A 21,439-nucleotide genomic window follows, 5' to 3' on the forward strand; every position below is an offset into this window, starting at 1 on the left:
CATGTACATATTTGTCAACCAGTATGATGCATGATGGGATAGTTAAGTCACTAAAATCTGTTGTACACTATTATTAATACAATGAAGCAATGCCTACAAGTCATGTTTCCACCAAAAATATTACTTCACAAGTATCTTACAAACATCACTCATACTACATTGCTTTTTTCTTTTGGAAATCGATAATTGCGTACATTTTGCATATATTTTAGCAATGTACCTTCCAGGATGGCAACTCTAATGTAGAATTGTGTGACTGCTAAAGCTTGTTAAGGACAAAAAAAATCATGGAATATTTCTTCACAGCTTTTTACAACATTTCAATCGATCAATTTTGTTAAGCCAAAATGTCCTCACCAGAAAATTTACTCTGTAAAAAGGTTTGTTCACAAATACATCTACAGGCATACTATTTACAATCTCTCACATGTATATGACACATGCTTTCCAACAATTTGATTGAAAGTTTCAGACAACTAACTTGCTTTCATTATTCAACATCACTCAACAGAGATTTAAAAAAACATTCATATTAACAATAAAAAATTCATTTAAATTGCTATCACTCTTGTTGAAATATTACAAAAGCATGGTAGACAATTTCTGCATGCTCAATCATCTATAACAAATCAATGAATATTAAATCTGGAGCAACTAGAACCTTCTCTGTACAATCACCCGTAATTGTTCCGAACCTGACATACAATTTTTTTCATCTTTTAGTTATTTGCTATTCAGACACAAATTAGTTAGACACCACGCACTATGGAACAGATGAGAATTCATGAGAACAGAATAGGTGCAATTTGAAATTATAGTAATTATGTTACATTATATTATATATTATATTACATTGCAATTATGATTATTTTTTAAATAATAAGTACACTTTGTATGTTCATACAGATATGCGCAAATCTCTGTTAAAGTGTCCTTCGACTATACACATTATTATGCATGAATAACAAAGGACAAAATTTTCTGTTATACAACGTCATCTAAAGGCAATGGTAGAAAAATTGTCAACACTTGACGTAGATATAGTATTGAAAAGGCTTTAAATTGTGAGCTCTATGAATATTCTGCTAAAAAAAGTGAAATTCAGCCAACAGGCTTTAAAAGTTTTGTTTTAGATTGTACAATAGATCTTTCATACAGTCTTTCAGTCATAGATAATAATGACATTTTGCAATCATTTGACATCTCTGATAAAAAATTAAACAAGAAAGATGGTAAAGTCTACACTATGTAACGTTACATCATAATAAAAAAAGGTGTCAAACTCCAAAACACCACAGCAAAATAAATTGTCACACATTGATACAAGATTCTCCATGAAGTATCCAAGACTGTCTTCAGCTTTAAATTCTCATTGTTTGGGAGCCCATGTTGACAATTTCCTTTGCAAAATTTGTCATCTCAAGCTTATAAAAATACAATTTCATCAATGTAAATGATTGTCATGTCATGAAGTTCAGATTTTTTGACAGCATTTCAAACTATACAGTGATAATGAGATAATGATCCTCTGCCTCCTGCAGAAGCCTTTATAGTGGCTAGTTTTTTTTCTGTGGCTTTTTTTCTGATTTGTGCCGTTTTGTTTCTGTTGTTTTTTTAAATTCTTTTTTTACTTAATGGTTACCAGTTACCACGTACAAGACCTGAAGGTGCAAGGCATATACAAGGTGCAAGGTGTGATCTGAAGGCCACTCTGGAGTTGCATGTTACATACATACATTTGTATGCAACTGTAATGGCATCTCTTGTCCCTGAGTCAGAAACATTGCTCACTAAGAGTGAGGACTAACTGACCCAATAGGAGAAGCAGTACTTAGGGCATAGTCACATAAAGGTCGTGCAATTGTCGTACGATCGCTAACTTTGGGCATTTGGGAGGACAAAAACGTACGTCTCTTGCAAAGTTCAACTGTCTTGGTACACAAAAATGCTGTTTTGGATCCATGTCGGTGGTTGGTTCTGTCACAGCCTGTTTGTAAATCCATGACATCAAAATCGTACAATAATCGCATGACCTATGTGACCGTGCCCTTACAAAGGCTGCTCGGTTCTGTTTTCTGATCTCTCACATGTTCTTGAATCAATAGATGGCCAACTCCCCAATATGAATGTGATAAGAAACCATGTGATAAGAAAAGAAACACAATTCCAACAGGAACCTGCAATTGAGGCTATTATTAAGGGAAATGCCATGCGATTGACCTACATGTAGCTGTTTCAGACAATATGGTGTCTTCATTTAAACAGTTTGGCCAATCACAATTAAGCAAGACCAAATGAGTCAAGTACGCAACCTTTAAGTCGGTTTGATCATCATCTTAAGGTCCACCATGTCCACAAATGGCATGCCTGGGGCATAGCTGCGGAGCCATTGGCCCAGAGCATGTATGGATGCCCACCACCCAGGAACATCAGGCTCCATCCTTCTATCCGCGGTGACGAACGGCTGTCCGTCGTACATCTCCAGGATGTTGCCAGCATCGCCCTCCATGAAATCCCCCAGGCTCAGTCGGTAGCCTTCTTCTTCATTCCCAACACGGAACATTGTATGACTGGAATAATAATAAACATACTTGTATGATTATAGTATTTAACTTAGGATATAGGGAGATCAGGAGCATTCTTTTCCACAAGCAGTAGCTACTTATTTGGCTTACGTTTCAATGTCTCTCTGAGGAAGGTGTCTGAGAGACATCGAAACATGAGCAAAGTAAGTACCTACTGCTTGTGGGAAAGTATTCTCCTATGTCCTATATTGAACATGATGAAATTATTTTCGTAATATGTAACTTATATTCTACACATAATATATATTGATGTGTATGACCACTTGTATGTCAATTTTAAGCACTAGTACATGCTTCTATTGGAGACAACACCCCCATGTTTCGATGCCCCTAAAGCTAAAATACCCCATCTTCTGACCCCCCCATCATTAGGGTTTATAGGGTTATGATATAGGGAGTTGTTGAAACATGTGAGAAGAGGTTTGAAGAATTCTATCTAAAGAGCCTCTGAGCATCTTTATCGAAACATTTTTCGAAAGTGTTTTTGAGAACGCTTGGAATCGTTTGTGAAAACGCGAGTTAAGCGGGCCTTACCGTGCAGCCACGGTCGGGTAGGTTCCGTCCTTGGTTCCGATGACCTTGAGCTGGTAGGTCGTCTGGCGGGTGATGTTGTGGATCAGGTCGTTCCCCAGCCAGAAGGACTCCCAGCCCTCCAGCTTGAAGCCCTTCTTGAAGATGTACCAGGGCTCATGGTAGAGGCCTGGATTGAATCCCTGGTGAACATGAATACAAATTGAGCATTTTTTTTAAATTATATATTGTACATTGTTTGTTTGCTTATTTCTTTAATCAGAGAAATACATATCGCCTTCAATCAGTGTTTTTCAATGTGGCTCTGGGGGGAATCCCCAGACATTAGCGAAATCAATCTTAGCAAAAAATCAAACTTAGCAAATAATAGTCAGATTACAAAATCACAACAATCCTGTTTCAACATCCAAACTCACAAGGCCAAGGAAAAATATGTTGTGTTCCCTGTTACCTGACTAACCCTAGCCTTCTTTGGGTTGTTGATCCCCGAAAAGGGACATGAGAAATGAATGATAAAGTTGTTGAATCTAGTAAACCTACTTATACTACTAGTAAATCTCTAATGTACATACATGTATGTTGTATAACTACCCTATTTTTTCCAGGACTATGATCCAAAACACCAATTTTTTCAGGCCTAGTGTTTAGTAACCAAGCCATTACTAGGTGTCTGGTTCAACTTGTTTTGATCTCAACATCCAGACATGAATATCTCTTCTGTTGCTGTAAGTGTTAGTTTTAGTGCTACTTAGTGTGTATGGTGTTCCTGTCCTTACTTCAGTGTTCTCTGTAAGGCATTACGTACAATTTTGTTTTAGGTGTTTCTGCGTCATGTATTCGTAATTGTTTATTAATGTATATACATATATTTCTGTATTCACCATGTAACAAGTTGTAAAATCAGTGATATTCAGTTTGTTTTTTTACTGACTGCGATGCTGATTGTTTTTCTGAATAAACTATGAATAAACTATAAACTATGAAACATTAGATTGGTGAATAAATAGTGCTGGAATTCACAACCATGAGTGCTGGCTACCTTGCGAGCATGGATGACAGTCCATCCCCCCTCCTGGTCCATGTGGCAGTACACCTCCTGATTGGTGCGAGTACCCCTGGGCCGGATGAACCGTGGGCCGTCCTCAATGACGCCTGCCATGTACCAGTCAGCACAGTCCTCCTTTGCAACTGTGAAGGAGAGCAAACCAGTTACTTACGACATCACTCATGTAACGTTACCTGTAACTCAACAGGTAATGCTAGCTCACCTTTATCTGTGGGGTAACCTGTATTCATTTTACATGTTTTTTCAAAAAACAGTTTTAAGGGATATCTAGTCAATGGTTTTACTTTGCAATGCTTTGAAATATTGCAGTTTGAAACCACCATCTGTCGACTTGATATCCCTAAGTACCCTGTTTTGAAAAACAACGAATATAGGTTACCCTGCAGATAAAGGTGAAGTGGCAATAACATAATGTATGCCAACTTTTCTTCCAATTAGTGCATTGGTCCGAACAAGGATGGTTTGACTTACAGGTGAAGGTATGATCAGTGTACTTGGTAAGGTTTCACTGTTTTCCTATTCAAAGATGTTAGACATGAATGAAACTAAATTTCAGCCAGAACAAGGACGGTTTGACATAGTGTCTGTTATAACAAACTGTTATAACGTTATGGAGCATAATTTGCCAGGGGAGTTTCGCTAGCCAGCGGGGAGACATTAACCTTAGCGCGGACTGACTCTCCTGGCCAATTTCCAAAGTTCTACTCTCCCTGTACCCCTCTAAGGCTTAGGTCCCAATTTCCAGGGGCCCAGTCGGGTAGCTTTCAGAAACAAAAAATATGATATAAAAGGCAGCAGAACACACAGAACCTACAAAAATATTCATGAGCATTACGCTAGTTCACCTTTATCCGCATGGTAACCTTCATCCATTGTATATAAAAAAATTTTTAGGTATATCACGTTGACAACAAGTGTTGCTATGAATGCTATGAAAATATTGCAAATTGAAACCAACGTTTGTCGACTAGATATCCCTCAATATCTCGTTTTTTTAAAAGAACGGAAATAGATTACCATGTGAATAAAGGTGAACTATTGTTAATTTGTGCGCATTCCTTGGTAAACACTTTTTTTTTTCTATCCGCAAACATCCCAGCCGGCGCCCGGTTTGGAAATGGGACCTAGGCCTAACCCTTAAACTGCCAGAGTTTCAGCCCTATAAAATGCTATAAGTGCCAGGGTTGGCTGCTGACCTCCAAAAAGAACCCCCCGAACAAGGCCGAAGTCCCTATTTCCGGGGTTCGTGCACTACGCGCGCGCAAAGCTGCTACTTTGGGGGAATACACTATCCCGGACATATCCGGGCACGGCACACAGGGCATGTAACGTTATATGTGTGCCAGATATATCCGGGTTTGGCAGTTTAAGGGATGGCCTGGTGGAGGCTAAGTTTGACTTACAGCTGTCCATCATGTAGTCCAACTGGATGCCTCCGAAGGGTGCCTGTGCTTCAGGCTCCGGGGTGGTGGCATGCAGAGGCAGGGGGGCAGCCTTGGCGTCGGGGGTGGCCCTGGTCAGGCGCTTCTGCTGCTTGGCCGTGGGGATCTTCTCCACGTTCATGGCCGCATCCTCCAAGGCTGTGGCCGTGGTCATTGCTTCACCTTCTGGTTTCTCAGTGGGTCCAGCATGCTGAGCATGACAATACTAGAGTCAGGAAAGTATGTAGTTGAAACAATAATGATGTTATTTTGGGGCATTTTCTTATTAATTTCCTCATGAAGGGAGGAAGAAAGGGAAACCCCTTAAACAAGGGAAACCCCTATAGGTATCCTAATGCTGTAATTAATGCATGATGACCAGTTAAATAGATTGAGATCACACTGCAAGTGCATGTATGAACAAAAACACATAAAAAGGAGACAAATGAAGATTTTTTGCACAAAACTGTGTATTGTATTGAACAGATGTTACTTGTTTCATAATGAATTACTTCCAACTGACAATTCAGAATCCATCCTCTACCTTCTGGGCCTTAGAAAGGGCTGCCTTCTGCTTTGCCAGTTGAGCTTCCAGTGCTTTGAAGCGTCCCTCTGTCTTCAGTTGAAACTTCTTTTGCTGTAGGAAGATTTGAGAAAAAAAACAACAATGTAAACAAAAATGCCATTTATGGCAAACAACTTTACCCTTTTCTATTTTTTTTCAAGATTTGCCCCTTAAAAACACATTTCACACATTTCAAGTAGAATGGAGCATACATCTATGCCACCAACAAAATAATAAGAATATTCTGTGATATTTGACTTGGTATGATTCATTCACTTGACATGAATCCTGTACAAATGTTAAGTGTAGCTCTTAAATGTCATCCAGTAGCAAGCACAGGAATAACTGTTATGTAGCTTTAACACTCAGTAACCAGAGAAAGAGACATTTAACATGTGATTCAGGGGCAGGGACAACAGTAGTTTAACATGTAGTACCAGGGACAGGGCCAATAGTAAATCTAACATGTTATTTAGTACCAGGGACAAGGCCTTCAGTAGATCTAACATTAACATATCATTCAGTACCATGGACAGAGGAAATAGTAGATCTAACATGTCATTCAGTAACTAAAGACAGGGATGACAGTAGATTAACATGTAACATGTCATTCAGGGACAAGAGTAAATCTGATATGTCATTTAGTACCAAGGGCAGGACCAACAGTAGACCTAACATGTTTTTCAGTATCAGGGACAGCGAATTTAACTTGTCTTTCAGGGATAGGGACAATAGTAGAATTAACATACATTTCAGTACCAGAGCACAATACTAGCGGTAGATCTAACATGTTTTTCAGGAACAGGGACAACAGCAGATTAAAAATGTCATTCAGTGCCAGGCCTGGGGACAACAGTAGATCTAACATGTCATTCAGCACCAAGGACAGGACCAAAAGTAGATTTAACCTGTCATTCAGTACCAGGGACAGGTACAACAGTGGATATGATATGCCTTTTAGTACCAGGGAAAGGGCATGTTTTTCAGGGACAGGGCCAACAGATGATGAGATATGCCATTCAGTGCTGTGGACAGGGGTAATAGTAGATCTAACATGTCCTTCAGTACCATGGACAGGGCCAACATTAGATGAGATATATCATTTAGTACACGGACAGGGGAAAATGTAGATCTAACATGTCCAGTACCAGTGACAGGGTAGAACTTCATTGCACTCTTCTATCTTTTGTTTTGATTATCAAGTAACCACTTTTGCTACATGTTCCTGTGTAAATGAAATTGGGCTGACTTTTTTTCTACCCACCTTGTTGTGCAAGAACGTCTGGTGACTGGCCCGGTGAATGACCTTTCAAGTAATCCCTATGGCTACGGCTGTTGTTTTTATTCATGGTTTTTACATGCTCTGGGCAAACATATTTCAAACCCAGACAATCTTCTGCAGGAACATCCTTTGGCGCCGTGTCATGTTTTATTGATTTTTTGACGACGCCTCAGGGGAGTCGTCAAGTGGTATATATTGCATTCAGTCTGCAAAAATTCTAGGAATTGCACAGGCATTTTTCCAAGAATGCTAGTACTCCACAGTATGCTGGGTATGCAAGTCCCCCCTCCCCCCTAAATCTGTTCCAGATGTATCTCTGGTATGCAATGGTGGAATGTAGGTCACACTGGATCCCTGGAGGAATTTGTCCTTTGAAACTAGTGGTAAGACAGGGAAACTCTGCACAATGGATCAAGTTGTCTTGGTTGTTATGTTATGTTATGAAGGATACATTTTCTTTTCTAGAGCTTGTTCAAGCCATACGCCAGAGGCAGACAGGAAATACTTCTGTAGTGCTCAGCTGTAGGTTTAGGTCACTGGCAGACCATTGTGCTGTACCGGGGATAGTACATTTCTGGCTGTAGGTTTATGCTACAGGTGGGCTAGTATATTGTGCCAGGGATAGTGCGACAGGGAAGTTCCAGTCTATTTCTGATTTGAGCTGTATTGTTGTACTCGTTGTTGTATTGTTGTATCGTCGTCATGGCAATAATACATTTTTATTGCCAGTCTTGTTTCCTATTTGACCTCTCAGAACAAGGAGGTTATGAAAGTGGGAGTAAAAATAAGGTACAGTACGAAAAAGTTTTTCTTGTTGTTGTTGTAGTGTTGAATAGGTCAGCAAGTGTGTTGCTTCTAAAGCAGGGTACATTTTTAAAGAGATGGGTTCTAGCCCAGCACAAGGCACACAAATAACTCGAACACAGGACCCCCACTTATGTCCCTTCCGAAAGACAGGTGAAGCCCCAACCGAGAATCCCGATCCCGTGATGGGGATCTCTAAGTTGGAACTATGGGCTCAACTGTAAGAGCTGCTACCAGATAGGCCACAGGGACGTACAAAAAAGACGCTCTGACAGAAAAAGACGGCAACCAACTTGGTGGTGATCTCCGACAGAAAAAGACAGCATATAAAAAAACGATCACGGTTTTCCCCTATCAAACTCTGCTTGGAGATAGCTGACGGGAAAAGACGACATATAAGGAGAGGGGTCACGATTTTAAACCCCATCAACGTGTGCTTGAAGAGTATGAGATGCCCAGTGAGATCGTGTGGCGCAGCGGTAGCAAGTTTGGCTGGGCACCGAGAGGTCTCTCGAGTTCGGACCCTGCGGTGTCGCCGATACTTTACACGGTTTTCCTCACTTTACTCAGGTGAAAATGAGTGCCTAGTGCTAGGGCCGTCCCTCGGATAGGACGGATAGTTAAATGGAGGTCCCGTGTTTGGGGAGAGCCACACCCCACGCACGTTACTTAAAGAACCCCACACGTGCGATGGTGCGGCGTGCGATGGTGCAAATCCTTCCGTCTAGAATTGGTGATTCGCTACAAATCACCCGGACTCCAGGAAGTATGGTGACATATCAGTCATTAATGGAGATCTGTATTAAACCAAACCACTGTACCTGTTCGCGTAGTTCCTCAGCGTCGTTCCCGGCAGACATGGACAGGATGAAGGCAGACACCTGCAGACTGACGGACAGCACCATCAGCAGGGTGAAGATCAGGAAGCTGGCCCGGTAGCTGGTCTTCTCGCCCGACGAATTGGTCCTTTTTGGGGCTGTACGGTAGAAAGGCATAATATCGTTTTACGTTTATGAAGGTTAGACATCCAGGTAAACAATATTTATATTTTGATCCACATGAAGAGAGAAGAGAGGAAGAAAGAGATAGAGAGAATTCTAGCAGTTGTGGTCCTCTTCTGGGCTGCATGTACAGTAGAAAAGCATGATATGTACCGTTTTGCGTTTATAAAGGTTAGACATCCAGGTAAACAATATTTAACGTTTAAGTGCAATCCAATATCTACAACTGGATAAAAACGGAGATTTACTTCCGAACGTTTTGAGTGACACCCATCACCCTTCTTCTAATGACACTGAGGAAGAGTGATGGTTGTCACCCGAACGTCCGGAAGTAAATCTCGGTTGTTATCCAGGTTGGATCGAGAGAGACAGAGAGAAAGAGCGGGAAGGAGGAGTGATAGAAAAAGAGAGACGGATCTCCAGAGAGAGAGAGAGAGAAAGAGAGAGAAAGAGGGGGGGAGAGATAGAAAGAATCCATACCTCCGGCAGGGTAGTTGTTGGCTCGGTGGATGGGCCTAGGCGAAGACGACACCATGGGAGCCGTACGTACGGGCTGCGGGCGGATGACCACCGCCGCCGGGCACTCGTAGTCATCGGAGCTGGTCGGGTCCGTCCGGGGAGCTGGAGCGGAGATAGAAACAAGGGAACACAAAAGTTAACGAAGAAAAGAGGAACGGTGTTTTTTTTTCTATTTCCTGAAGTATATGAATGGTTTATTTGACATAGATATCAATCTTGCAGTCGTAGGACTGAAATGCAGTGAACACTGGATACAATTACACAGTGGATACAATTACAATTACAAAGTATAGAGAAATGCGAACGAAGATTAAGATTGTTGAAGTTCTGTCTGAAATTGCGAAGAATGCCATCAGAGATGTCCGCAAAACAAACGCTTGTCACCGTTTATCAAAATTAAACCGTACCGTTACTGCTGGATGTATTTTCTAATTTTCCACCTTAAGGTTTGAAAATTTCGTTTTCTAAAAAAAATGGTAAAAGAAAAAGGGTAAAAAAAATGCTAATCTATCCACCCGACAGAGTAGGAAAATATCTAATTGAATTGTAACTCCTACAGGGATATGAGAAACCGTCCTCCTACGCATAATCCCCCAACGGCACTAGCAAACTGCCTATTGGGGCACGGTGCGTAGGAGGACGGAAGAAGCAGGTGAAGACTGGGACTGACATTACAGTTCGATGAAGAAGATTTCTAAGTATATAGTATGGATCCCCTGCCATTACGGGAAAAGAAGGCCCAAAACCAAATGGGGATAAACTAGATAGGGTGGCCCGACGTGCCTTAGAAAGCATGGTGTGGATTATTGCTTAGGGATAGAAATGCTAGAAGTTATAAATACAAAAGTGGGAGAGAAACGGCATATTATTTCAATCCTATGGTGGAAGAATAGAAAATACATCCTACAGTGACGTATTGAAAACTGTAACAAATTCGGTGAAGAAATGTAAAAACCATTTCGTGTTCTTTAGCACCCGAAAGTTAAAAGAGGAATATCTAAGGGCATATGTCCATGGACATACGAACAAAACCTATCATTACAGGTTGTTTATCACAAATCTATTACAACATACGGCGTTCTTAACGTTATACAACAACAAACGAGCGCTAAATAGCCACTTTCTGCAATGATTAATTTCTGGGTGAGTGTGGCTCAATTCGTATTCTTTTAACTCTTTTCTTCAAGCATTTTTCCTGGTAAACAGTCTACATAAGACATTGACCGTAGTCTATTACAATGTACAGCGCTTGGTATAACAATAAACAAGCGCCAAACAGCCACGTTATGCAATGATTAATTTCTGGGTAACTGTACATGTGGCTCAACTCGCATTCTTTTGACTCGTTTCTTCGAAAACATTTTTCCTTGAAAATAGTCTACGAGATGTGTAAGACTGAAAGCCTTGAAGTATGATTAAAGGTATGACGGAGGCCGGGTGGACATCAAAACCAGGAGCATGCGCAGTCAACCGAATTGTGCATGTTGTGTCCTTATAAAGTTCGCAAAACGTCTTTCATATGATGTGACGCTTGTTTACATTAAACAACGCTGTATTAGGAAAGGAGAAAGACCTAAAATTAATTTGTGCAGAAGTTTCGTTATTCATATACCCCCAACGTGCCTTAGAAATTATGGATGGGAGTGAAGTCTGGGATAAAAATGCTAAAACTTTAATATAAAAATAAAAGAGGAGAAGAAGCAGTCATAATTGTTTAACCTTATGGTGGAAAATTTGAAACTACATCCAGCAGGTGCGGTACGTATTGATAAACGGTAACAAATTCAGTGAAAAAATATATAAAACGTAAGTAGTACGGAAAAGTAAAACCCAGTACGTATTCTCTAGCACATGAAATATATATATATATCAAGGACATGATGTCCATGCAAATACGAACAAAACCTGACATTATTAGAAGTTTTGCACAGAATAACAACATACAGTGTCCTGATATAACAACAAACAAGCGCCCAACAGCCACCTTATGCAATGATTAATTTCTGGGCGTGGGTCCACCCGCATTCTTTTAACTCTTTTCTTCAAGGGTATGAGTCTATGACGGAGTGGACATCAAAAACAGGAGCATGCGCAGTCAACCGAATTGTGCTTGTTGTGTCATTATTACGTTCACAAAACGTCTTTCATGTGCCACGTTATGCAATGATTGATTTCTGGGTAAGTGTGGCTCAATTCACATGCTTTAAACTCCGTTCTTCAAACAGTTTCCCTCGAAAATAGTCTACGAGATGTGTAAGACTGAATACCTTGAAGTATGATTAAAGGTATGACGGAGGCCGGCTGGACATCAAAAACAGGAGCATGCGCAGTTAACCGAATTGTGCTTGTTGTGTCCTTATAAAGTTCGCAAAAAGTCTTTCATGTGGCGCTTGTTTACATCAAAAAGCGCTGTAAGCAGAAAAGCCGAAAATCAGTTTCAGCAGAAGTTTGATTATTCATGTACCCAGGGCTGGGGATTAATGGATTCCGTCTGCAGTGGCCCCGGTGAGCATGAATACTTTAAACAAAACTCAGAACTATTGCAGAGTGGAATTTGTTATCACCAAGCACAGTAGGGCCATTTTCTCTGGATAGTTTTAAAGAACGCTTGCAAATAGATGCGCGAAAGTCAGGTCTGATGGGTCATTCAGTGTAATATAACCAGCGCCGCGTGCCTAGCCCCTGCGAAGCTGGTGTGTTACGCCGGAGGGCGGTTATACCGGCTATATAGATACAGATACAGAAGCTGGTGTGTTATGCCGAAGGGCGGTTATACCGGCTATATACATATAATACAGATACAAAACTGGTCTCTACAGCAATCCTGAAAATAAGCTTACATAGTGGCCTTTGTGGTCAATGTTGTCGGCTTAGAACCTGGGGGTATTGAGTTCTAATCTCCGACATGTCCCAATATTGTGCAGTTGGGAAAGGCACTTCACACCAATTTTCTCACTTGACTATGGCGCTTGCGAGTACAAAATGTACCTAGCTTTGGCATGGAATATTCCTAGGATAGGACGTTTAATGGAGGTTTATGATTTGCGGAGAGCCACAACTCGATCACGTTAAAGAACCCACCACTTTTATCGAAAAGACAAGGGGTCCTTCTCGGTGTGAGCGGATCAAACCTTACAGTTTGGTTTCAAGCAGCTAACACTTACTGTACAAACCTAGGGTGTTACGCATAAGGGTGGTTTACTGGTGGTGCGAAATAAACAAACAAACAACGAAAAAGATGACAAAAACAACTTTAAAAGCTAACAACAGCTTACCACCCAAAATCGTGATCACATATCATGTCCAGAACACGAGATATCCAAAACCGGACGTTCCGCTGCAGTACTTAGGGAAGCCGCTAGAGGGCCCCATATCTAACCATTTCCAGTTGTTGTCACACACTACTAACATACCAAATATGATTATCAATCCATCCAGTCGTTCTTGACTTAAGCTTGCTCACAAACGCACACACACACACACACACACACACACACACACACACACACACACACACACACACACACACACACACACACACACACACACACATACACACACACACACATACACACACACACACTTTGACTTTATTGACGATGAGCCAAGTCATTACATGGGCCCGGGTCTGCCTAGGCAGCTTTGGGCTGGTAGCGGCAGACCCTACAAAATGCGGACGAACATACAAAGAATTCATCACAAGAAACATTACAATATACTACAATAAAAATAACCAATAACTATAAAATTTGTCATGCATACACACACACAAACACACACACACACACACAAGCGGCCAGAAATATAACCTCAAACCAAAATCCACTATTGCACCTACCTGGCAGTTTGGTGTCGCGCTTAGGCGCAGCGGTGGTGGGTCCGTACCGGCTGACGGGCGGAGCGGCCCGGGGTGGGACCTGAACCGCCACCCGCACAGGCTGGGGACACTCGTACATATCCCCCATCTCTCTGACTCTGTGCATGTGGCAAGGGAAAGAAGGTGATGTTAATACTCTCATAGATCAAAGTGACCATAAGTGTGTTGGTGTCTTTTCCACAGAGGTTTGACTGTTCATTTCTTTGTACATGTGTACGCATGTGTACTGTTCTTAGTGTTATATGTAGCAAGGGAAACGGCGATGCCAGTACTCTCATATATCAACACTCGTACATATCCCCTATCTCTCTGACTCTGTACATGTGGCAAGGGAGAGATGGTGGTGTCAATACTCTCATATATCAAAGCGGACCACAAGTGTGTCGGTGTCTTTTGCTCATAGAGGTTTGACTCTCATTTTTTTACGGTTATGAGAGTAGGCGTGCAGGTAAACAATATCTGCAACTGGATAAGAAACGGAAATTTACATCCGGATGTTTCAAGTGACATCTATCACTCTTCTTAAGCGTCACTAGAATGAACTGGCGGAACAATTTCTTTGTAAAAGTTCACATCACGAAACGTTTGTGCAAGATTTGGACAGTGCAACTGTATATCTAAGCGAGGCATGTTGGAAAAAAGCACAACGCAAGCAGCAAAAAAGGATTGGAATCGATTCCCCCAAGCTAGCAAAAAGTACATCAAACCTGTTTCTTCCCGTAAATTCAGGCAGATTTTACCTGAGAAAAGCTCACCGAAAAGTTGTCAAGGGTCCAAATACACACAATGATATGGTATGTTTTATAATGATTACAAAGCTAGAAATCGGTGTGAAAGATACTTTCTTGAACATTTATCTATTCCATCATTAGATATTGTTTACGGAAAAAAAATAAACGTCTAAAGCATTTAAAGTTACTTACATATTGCAGTTGGTCTAGAGCTGATCGTTGTCGACTCTTCTCTGTGTACTGTTCAAGCACTCACGATCTTTCCTCAGTACACGCTTAAGCTTGTACACGCTGTGTCACCAGTCTGAACCTTTTCCAAGCAGAGCGGCGAGAAAGTGTGGTCCCGGAGGGTCGCACGGCTTGCTATATGTGCACCCCGCAACGTTTGATTGCTTGGTTCTGACGCACACACACATGACTATTAAACAGGTAGGCGTAAGAAAAACATGTCGAAGGGCAGACAATTATCCTCGCCTACGCAAAAAAAAAAAGATAGTGGAAGATAGAAGGCAACTGATCCCGACAACCCTCTCAAGAAATGAATGCAGCAACAAACTGTATACTTATCCTCATAGAACTATACATATAATATATTGAATGAAAGAAAGAAATTAAAGATGACACAAGAAGATTCTTTATATTTTGTAAAAAAAAACGCAAAATGATTTACGGTTAAGATATCTCCAATAGCCGTTGTTATGGCAACGGCTGTGCGCTCTATGACGTAGAACGAGGGCGTGGCCTTCAATTCGTGTTGTTCTTTTTGTCTATCTATGACTAATTGTATATTACTGCAACTACTTATATAGAAATTGGCGTGATATGAATTGGTCGTTTCAGTTTGTTGACAGAAAGCAAGAATGGCTTCACGTATTGAAATGTTTTTTTTTGTTGTAAAAGTTGGTTTCGCTATATCCTACATTTGCTCCTTTTTCACGTGAGTACCTGTCCTTCCTACTGTCCTTAAGGGACCTTGCACACTTTCTGTTTTTCATATCTGAGGCTGAGTTGGCGCTTGTTAGAACTCGTTGCATTGTCGGCACTGTACACATATTTTACATAAACATAGGTATTCAAGGCTAGTAGTGTTGTCTTGTGTTGGTCGTAGTTAGCGCTTGGAAGTACTTCTAATACTGGTACTTCCAAGCTAGCACTTTGAAGTGATTGTTTACGTTACCTGGTAACAATTTATGCTTTAAACCGGCTGCTGCCGCGCCTATTGCTCGCGAAGTTGGTGTGTTGCACCGAAGGGTTACTAGGGGTGGGTACCGGTACAGACAATGATTCTGTTTTGTGGAGTAGCCGACGTCCATTGACTATCCGAGTCATATAAACAGCACTAACTGTCTCTGTTTTAGACCAAGTTTGACTGTAGAAGTCTGGTTAAAACGACCCCCAACTCTCCCATACTTCGTTTTGTATACCGGTCCCCACCCCTTCCGGTTACGCCACTCCAGCTAAATAAGATTTCCAATGGATCCAGCGGCGTGCCACTACACTTTTTTTCGATGACCCCATTTTAGATTGACCTACGGATTGGTGGATCACTTCACCAAACTTTTGTACATAAAAAATATCCTACATCCATTCTATATAGAACAGAATTTTCCAAGTAAAGAAATATACAACTCCTTTTTGTACGTATGTTAGAACAGGTGAACAGTCGTATTTTGTTAAGAAATGGGAGTGTTTGGCTAACACCTGACACTGCCCTTGAAAAATTTGCGACTGGTAGCCTCCATAGCAGACTGGGCCTTTTTTGCTCATAGTACACTTTTGCTGGCCATTTCTTTTTTGTACTGGGTCGTTTGTGTCTACCAACTGGCGGCAACCCAGTACAAAAAGAAATGGCCAACAGAAGTTTATTATGAGGGAAAAAGGCCCAGATAGCCTGGTATGGAGGCCAGAACTCCGGCTTGAATCCTGTGTGGAAACTGCGCTTTTTTTTGCCATGGAAATAGGTAGCAGAAGAAACTCCAACATGACAGGAATAAAAAGACCAAGTGTCCAGAGGTTAACTCATGGTCAGGAGAAAAAAAAATCCCCACCCTCATGGAAAATTCATAGAGCATGTAGATGGTCAAACTTTGTCTGAGGGACACTTTTAAAGCGCGCATTTAAAGTACGATGGGTACGTAGAATATGGACAAAACATGGTGACTAGGTATATCACATCAACGGCCTGTGATTTCAAATTGTAATATTGCAGTTTAAAACCACCGTCCGTAGACTTGAAATCCCCAAAATGCCTGTTTTGAAAAACAACGGATACAGTTTACCCCAGGAATAAATGTGTACTAGCGTTAGTTGCTATTCCCTATTTACAAAATAGCTTAGTTATCTGATTAAGTGTGTGTGACTAAATCTGTATTTTGTTCAACATTTTTTTCCAATCCTATTACTTTATCCAGAAAACTTCATAGAAACCAATATACAGTTCGCCGCGTACGATTAAAAGCCTTCAAACATCAAAATATGTGAGTATGTGAAAGTAAGGAGCATGCGCATTCAGTTGAAATGCGCTCGTGGTGGTTGTGTAACACGGTTGTTTACATAAAAAAACGAAAAACACAAATGTCAGAAAAAATGTCAACTGAAGTCCACGACGCCCCCGTGTGGGGAAATGACTGATCTCTGTAGTAGATCAGTAGAGGCACAGCCAGAAAAACATGCTGCAGTGTATTACTACTGACGTCATAACGCCTACAGAACGATTAGATTTACACGACTTCCTCACTTCACACCGGTGTAGAAATCGGTACCTGACTTCGGTTGGAGAGGTACAGGCCCAGGGTAACAGGGCAGTGAAAGGAGAGGGAGATGTAATCTCCAAGCAGATCTTGCTGTGGCAAATGAGAAGGAGTTTAGCTGTGACCAATAACTCCTCTGCCGGCTAAACTCCTTCTCATTTGCCACAGCAAGATCTGCTTGGAGATTAAGGGAGATGGGCTTCGCCTTGGATAGCAACCCACCGCCCCACGCCGTTAAAAACGCTATAGAACGACCTTACCTGCCCTTTTCTATGTTTGTTTAAAATGCAAAGACATATGCTTTCTTTCATAAATGGCATACTCTTTAATGAAATGGAAAAGGGGTACAAAAACAATTTCCTCTCTTCTATAGCACATTTTTCTTTACAAAACATATCCTCCCTTCTCTTAGAATTTCATTTCTTCGAAGATGAAGAAGTATCTTATGTTCTCCTTTAACAGCTTTCAATAGAATCAAAAACAAATGTCCTTATATACCATGATAATCAACGTCTACGAGCTACGTGCTCAGTCAAACGTCTGGAAAAAGTAGGACACCCGGTTGACCCAGGTCAGATACGTCCTTGGTCAGAAGTATAAAACTGATATAAGAAGGCATTATAGGTCAGTGTTTAATGAATAATTTCAGACCCAAAACCTGGGTTGTTAGTCTCGAAAGGTTGAAATGACAGTGTGCTATCATTGTCGTATTTTTGTTTGTTTGTTTTTTTCGCCAGTTTGTGACATTACGAAAGCTATTAGAACTGTCCTTGGTTCTGAAATACAGCTGTTCTTAACTTAATGTGCCTCATCGACTTTGTTGGTGGATGTTATAATCAGTGTAGCTATGCGATGTCCAGCGGTGTACCGAAAGTGCGAAAAGGAACGAAAAGGAGCGAAAAGGAACGAAAAGGAGCGAAAAGGAACGAAAAGGAACGAAAAGGAACGAAAAGGAACGAAAAGGAACGAAAAGGAACGAAAAGGAAAGTACCGAAAGTGCGAAAAGGAACGAAAAGGAACGAAAAGGAACGAAAAGGAAAGTACCGAAAGTGCGAAAAGGAACGAAAAGATTGGATAGGAACGAAAAGGAACGAAAAGGAAAGTACCGAAAGTGCGAAAAGGAACGAAAAGGAACGAAGTATGAAGCAAAGTGAAATAAAATCGATGGGAATATAAGGTAACGGCACTGTGATCGGCAAATGCATTTGCAACGGACTTTATTTTTGCATTTTGCGACTTGTTCCACGAAATTCCTAGAGCTCCAATGGTTAAACGGCGAACCGGCGGGAAAGTGCACGCGTGGAAATAGCTAAATACAAATCAAAGGCGATGGGCGGAGTCACGAATCAGTGCGTCTCGGGTTCCCACGCGGGCTGTCACAGACCAAATTCGGGGGGAGGGGGGTAAAAGCCGCTGAGTAGCGCGCCTGAAAAACGTTTGACGGGTTGACATTCTGGTGTAGATTATTTTTCTACGGTCTCAAAAATGCCACAAAGTCGTTTTCTAGTGGTCCCGGCCTAAATTATATGTGGCCCCGGGCAATCGGGACACCGCGTTGATTTCAATTCGAGGTCTGGTTCCAAAGACTTTTTCTGTCGAACCCGCACGGGAGACGTGAGTCAACGGCCAAATCTCTCCGTAGTTTCCCAATATCCTTTGCACAAATTCCTCACGTTGTCCTTTCTTCCCGCCAAAATTATGAATACTCATGGTACAACGTGATGAAAGCTCCTTGGTACAATCACTACAATGTATACATGCCTATCCTTTCACACCTTTTCTTTTGTCGTGAACGAGCGAGAAGATATGTCTCCAGTCTCCAGAAAAACATGTTGTGGGCCCTGTTGAAGGGAGCTGTCATGCTAGTGGGGCAGCAGTTTATTAGCATATCATTCCAGGCCGGATTTCTATTAGACGTAAACAATCGCAAGAATTGCATGCGGTGCTCCCATCTTGGGAGAACAGAAGCCATCCAAATACAACAGCAACGCTACAATCTTGAATCATTCTGAAAATGTACGTTAATCGATATTTATCTATCACCCGCCAGTAAGAGATTCAGATTCAGCTTTATTCCTGGATGACTTTATTCCTGGATGACCTGGAAACTGAATTTTAGTCCTTACTTTCTTATCTCAGTTCTGTTTCCTTGCATTTCGCTGATCTTCAGAGAATAATTTAGCCACACAAGCACAACCGCCTAAAACAGCGCCGTAAAAAAGTCATATTGCCAAATTCTAAAATAAAACACGTTTTAAAACATGTTTTATAGGCTTCTAACGCCCGCAGTACCGGTTCCTTATATTCTCATTGATTTTATTTTAGTTTGCTTCATACTTCCTTCCTTTTCGTTCCTTTTCGTTCCTTTTCGTTCCTTTTCGTTCCTTTTCGTTCCTTTTCGTTCCTTTTCGCACTTTCGGTAGACCCATGTCCAGCATACAGATATTCAGTGTTTTTCGGTGTCAAATGTTATTGCGTGTTCTTTAATTTTGAATATTTTGAAATAACCAAGTAAAGAGGTACCTCATTTCACTGCGTCTCTGTCAGTGCTTCGTTACTTCATAACGGTATGGCCTTCAAGAAATTAGCAAAGTTGAGAGGTTTGACGGTTTTAGACACTGTAGACGTTATTTTGGACCATTTATATGTACTTGTAATGCTTCTATTGATTTATTCTGTCCATTCTATTTGTACTGTTAGCAATTGGTTGTAGCCGCAGGCTAGTTGGGCAGCCCTGGCTGTGCGTGCTGAACAGCCAAACCAATACGTTAATGCAGAACATTTTTAGATTCAATGTATACCCCTCGGCAACTATCGTTGTAGAGCTTCACTAGTCACGTATGAATACAGTTAATAGAATATTCTTCAATCAGTGATTCTTTGTAAGGCGTAAACAAAGTATGCCCCTGAGCAAGTTTTTTATATATATATAGAAATAACAGATACCGTTTCGGATGCCGTCCGGAAAATACTTACATACAAAACATTAATTGTCTGTCGCTGAAGAAGGACGGCATAGTGTTCAACGTCTAGGTCTGTTATTTTGCAACAAAAGCTTGCCCAGTGTTATAGATTGAATTCTTTAAAAACTTATCCTTCATTGCTTGATGTCTAACCTTCACAAACGTTTCTAAGGTTTCTAGTTTGCTTATTGAAAAGGTTACTGGCGGGCATGTGGTTTACATGTACATGTACTTGATACGTTATCTAAGACTCAGAGACGTCTGGGTCATGCTGGCTCTACATCTGTGTGAAACAAATGTGTAAGATTGCCAATACGGAATTCTGGATCGTTTTCCCCAAACCGTGGTGAGAAAAACACATCGCAATCATCTGTGCAAAGTGTCTGTCTGAAGACCCAGATACATAAAACAAAATGTTATTTTCGTCACACGTGAGCAACAGGTCACGTTGTACCCGATTGGAATTTGTGCACGTACGTTCCAAACCATCCTTGTCTGGAAAACATTTCGGCTCTTCCTGGCAATTCTACATAAGGCCACAGCAAGTAAATCCTCAGCAGACTGTAAAAATAGCAAGATAGGGCGACGAAAAAAGATGGGTACACAAAAAAAAAACACAAGATACCATAAACGTTGTAACAAGAATTAAAGGGACAAAACATGGTATCACAGCCAACAAGGCATTAATTCCTTTTGTCAAGATGTCCGCTGGTGTATTCAAGTAGTATGGTAGATTGGCATCACTTACAATGTTGGTAACTACAATCATGGCTTCCATATTGGCACCACTTTTGCAACATTCCAACAAGTTTCACTTCTACAACTACAGTCATGGCTACCTCAACAATATCACGTCTACAGGTACAATCGTTCGAATGCAACACAACATATTTGCTCAATTAGGTAATTTTGTCGTCATGTTGACCATCTCTAAAGTGGTTGGTGGGTATATCGTAGAAATGACTTTCTCAAATGCACAATATTGGGGCATGTCGAGTATCTAACCCGTAACCTAACTGCTGGTTCTGAGTTCAACGTTACACCGACCACACCGTGAGAAGAATCGGTTGAAAAATTTTACATTAACACCATAAGCGTAGAAAAATAAGGAAAAATAAAGGTGGAATACAATTTGCTATTGACAAAATAAATCAACAAACAAAACTGCAGCGTTCTCGTACTTCATATAAAAAAGGAAGTCTCAAGGAAAATAGTACATTTTAGAGTAAACAATCCATTAAATGCATCAAAACAGTTGTAACGTACAATTTATGTATGTAACATTACAAAAGTTAGCTACAGGTGTAACAGTGGCTAGAAAATATATGCGTTACCAAGAGGAAA

At 41.0% G+C, this 21,439-nt stretch overlaps 1 protein-coding gene across 1 annotated transcript; it reads right to left on the bottom strand.

Annotated features, from left to right (window-relative positions):
- Positions 1–10: 10 nt before the first annotated feature.
- Positions 11–13,739, bottom strand: LOC118421837 (angiopoietin-4-like). Its single transcript, XM_035829339.1, has 8 exons — positions 13,613–13,739; positions 9,736–9,876; positions 9,076–9,230; positions 6,148–6,240; positions 5,586–5,814; positions 4,156–4,304; positions 3,120–3,298; positions 11–2,570 (listed from the first exon to the last, which is right to left on the bottom strand). Exons 1-8 carry the CDS (start codon positions 13,737–13,739, stop codon positions 2,315–2,317), a joined length of 1,329 nt encoding a protein of 442 aa, XP_035685232.1. The 3' UTR covers positions 11–2,314.
- Between the last annotated feature and the right edge of the window lie 7,700 nt (positions 13,740–21,439).

This window comes from Branchiostoma floridae, chromosome 8 (assembly GCF_000003815.2).
Source record: "Branchiostoma floridae strain S238N-H82 chromosome 8, Bfl_VNyyK, whole genome shotgun sequence".
Classification (NCBI taxonomy): domain Eukaryota; kingdom Metazoa; phylum Chordata; class Leptocardii; order Amphioxiformes; family Branchiostomatidae; genus Branchiostoma; species Branchiostoma floridae.

Coding starts and splice junctions, on each gene's coding strand:
- LOC118421837 (XM_035829339.1), bottom strand. CDS start 13,739: ATGGGGGATATGTACGAGTGTCCCCAGCCTGTGCGGGTGGCGGTTCAG. Junction 5,815..6,147: donor CCCTTTCTAAGGCCCAGAAG/GTAGAGGATGGA, acceptor TGTCATGCTCAG/CATGCTGGACCCACTGAGAA. Junction 4,305..5,585: donor GGACTACATGATGGACAGCT/GTAAGTCAAACT, acceptor TCTCCTTCACAG/TTGCAAAGGAGGACTGTGCT.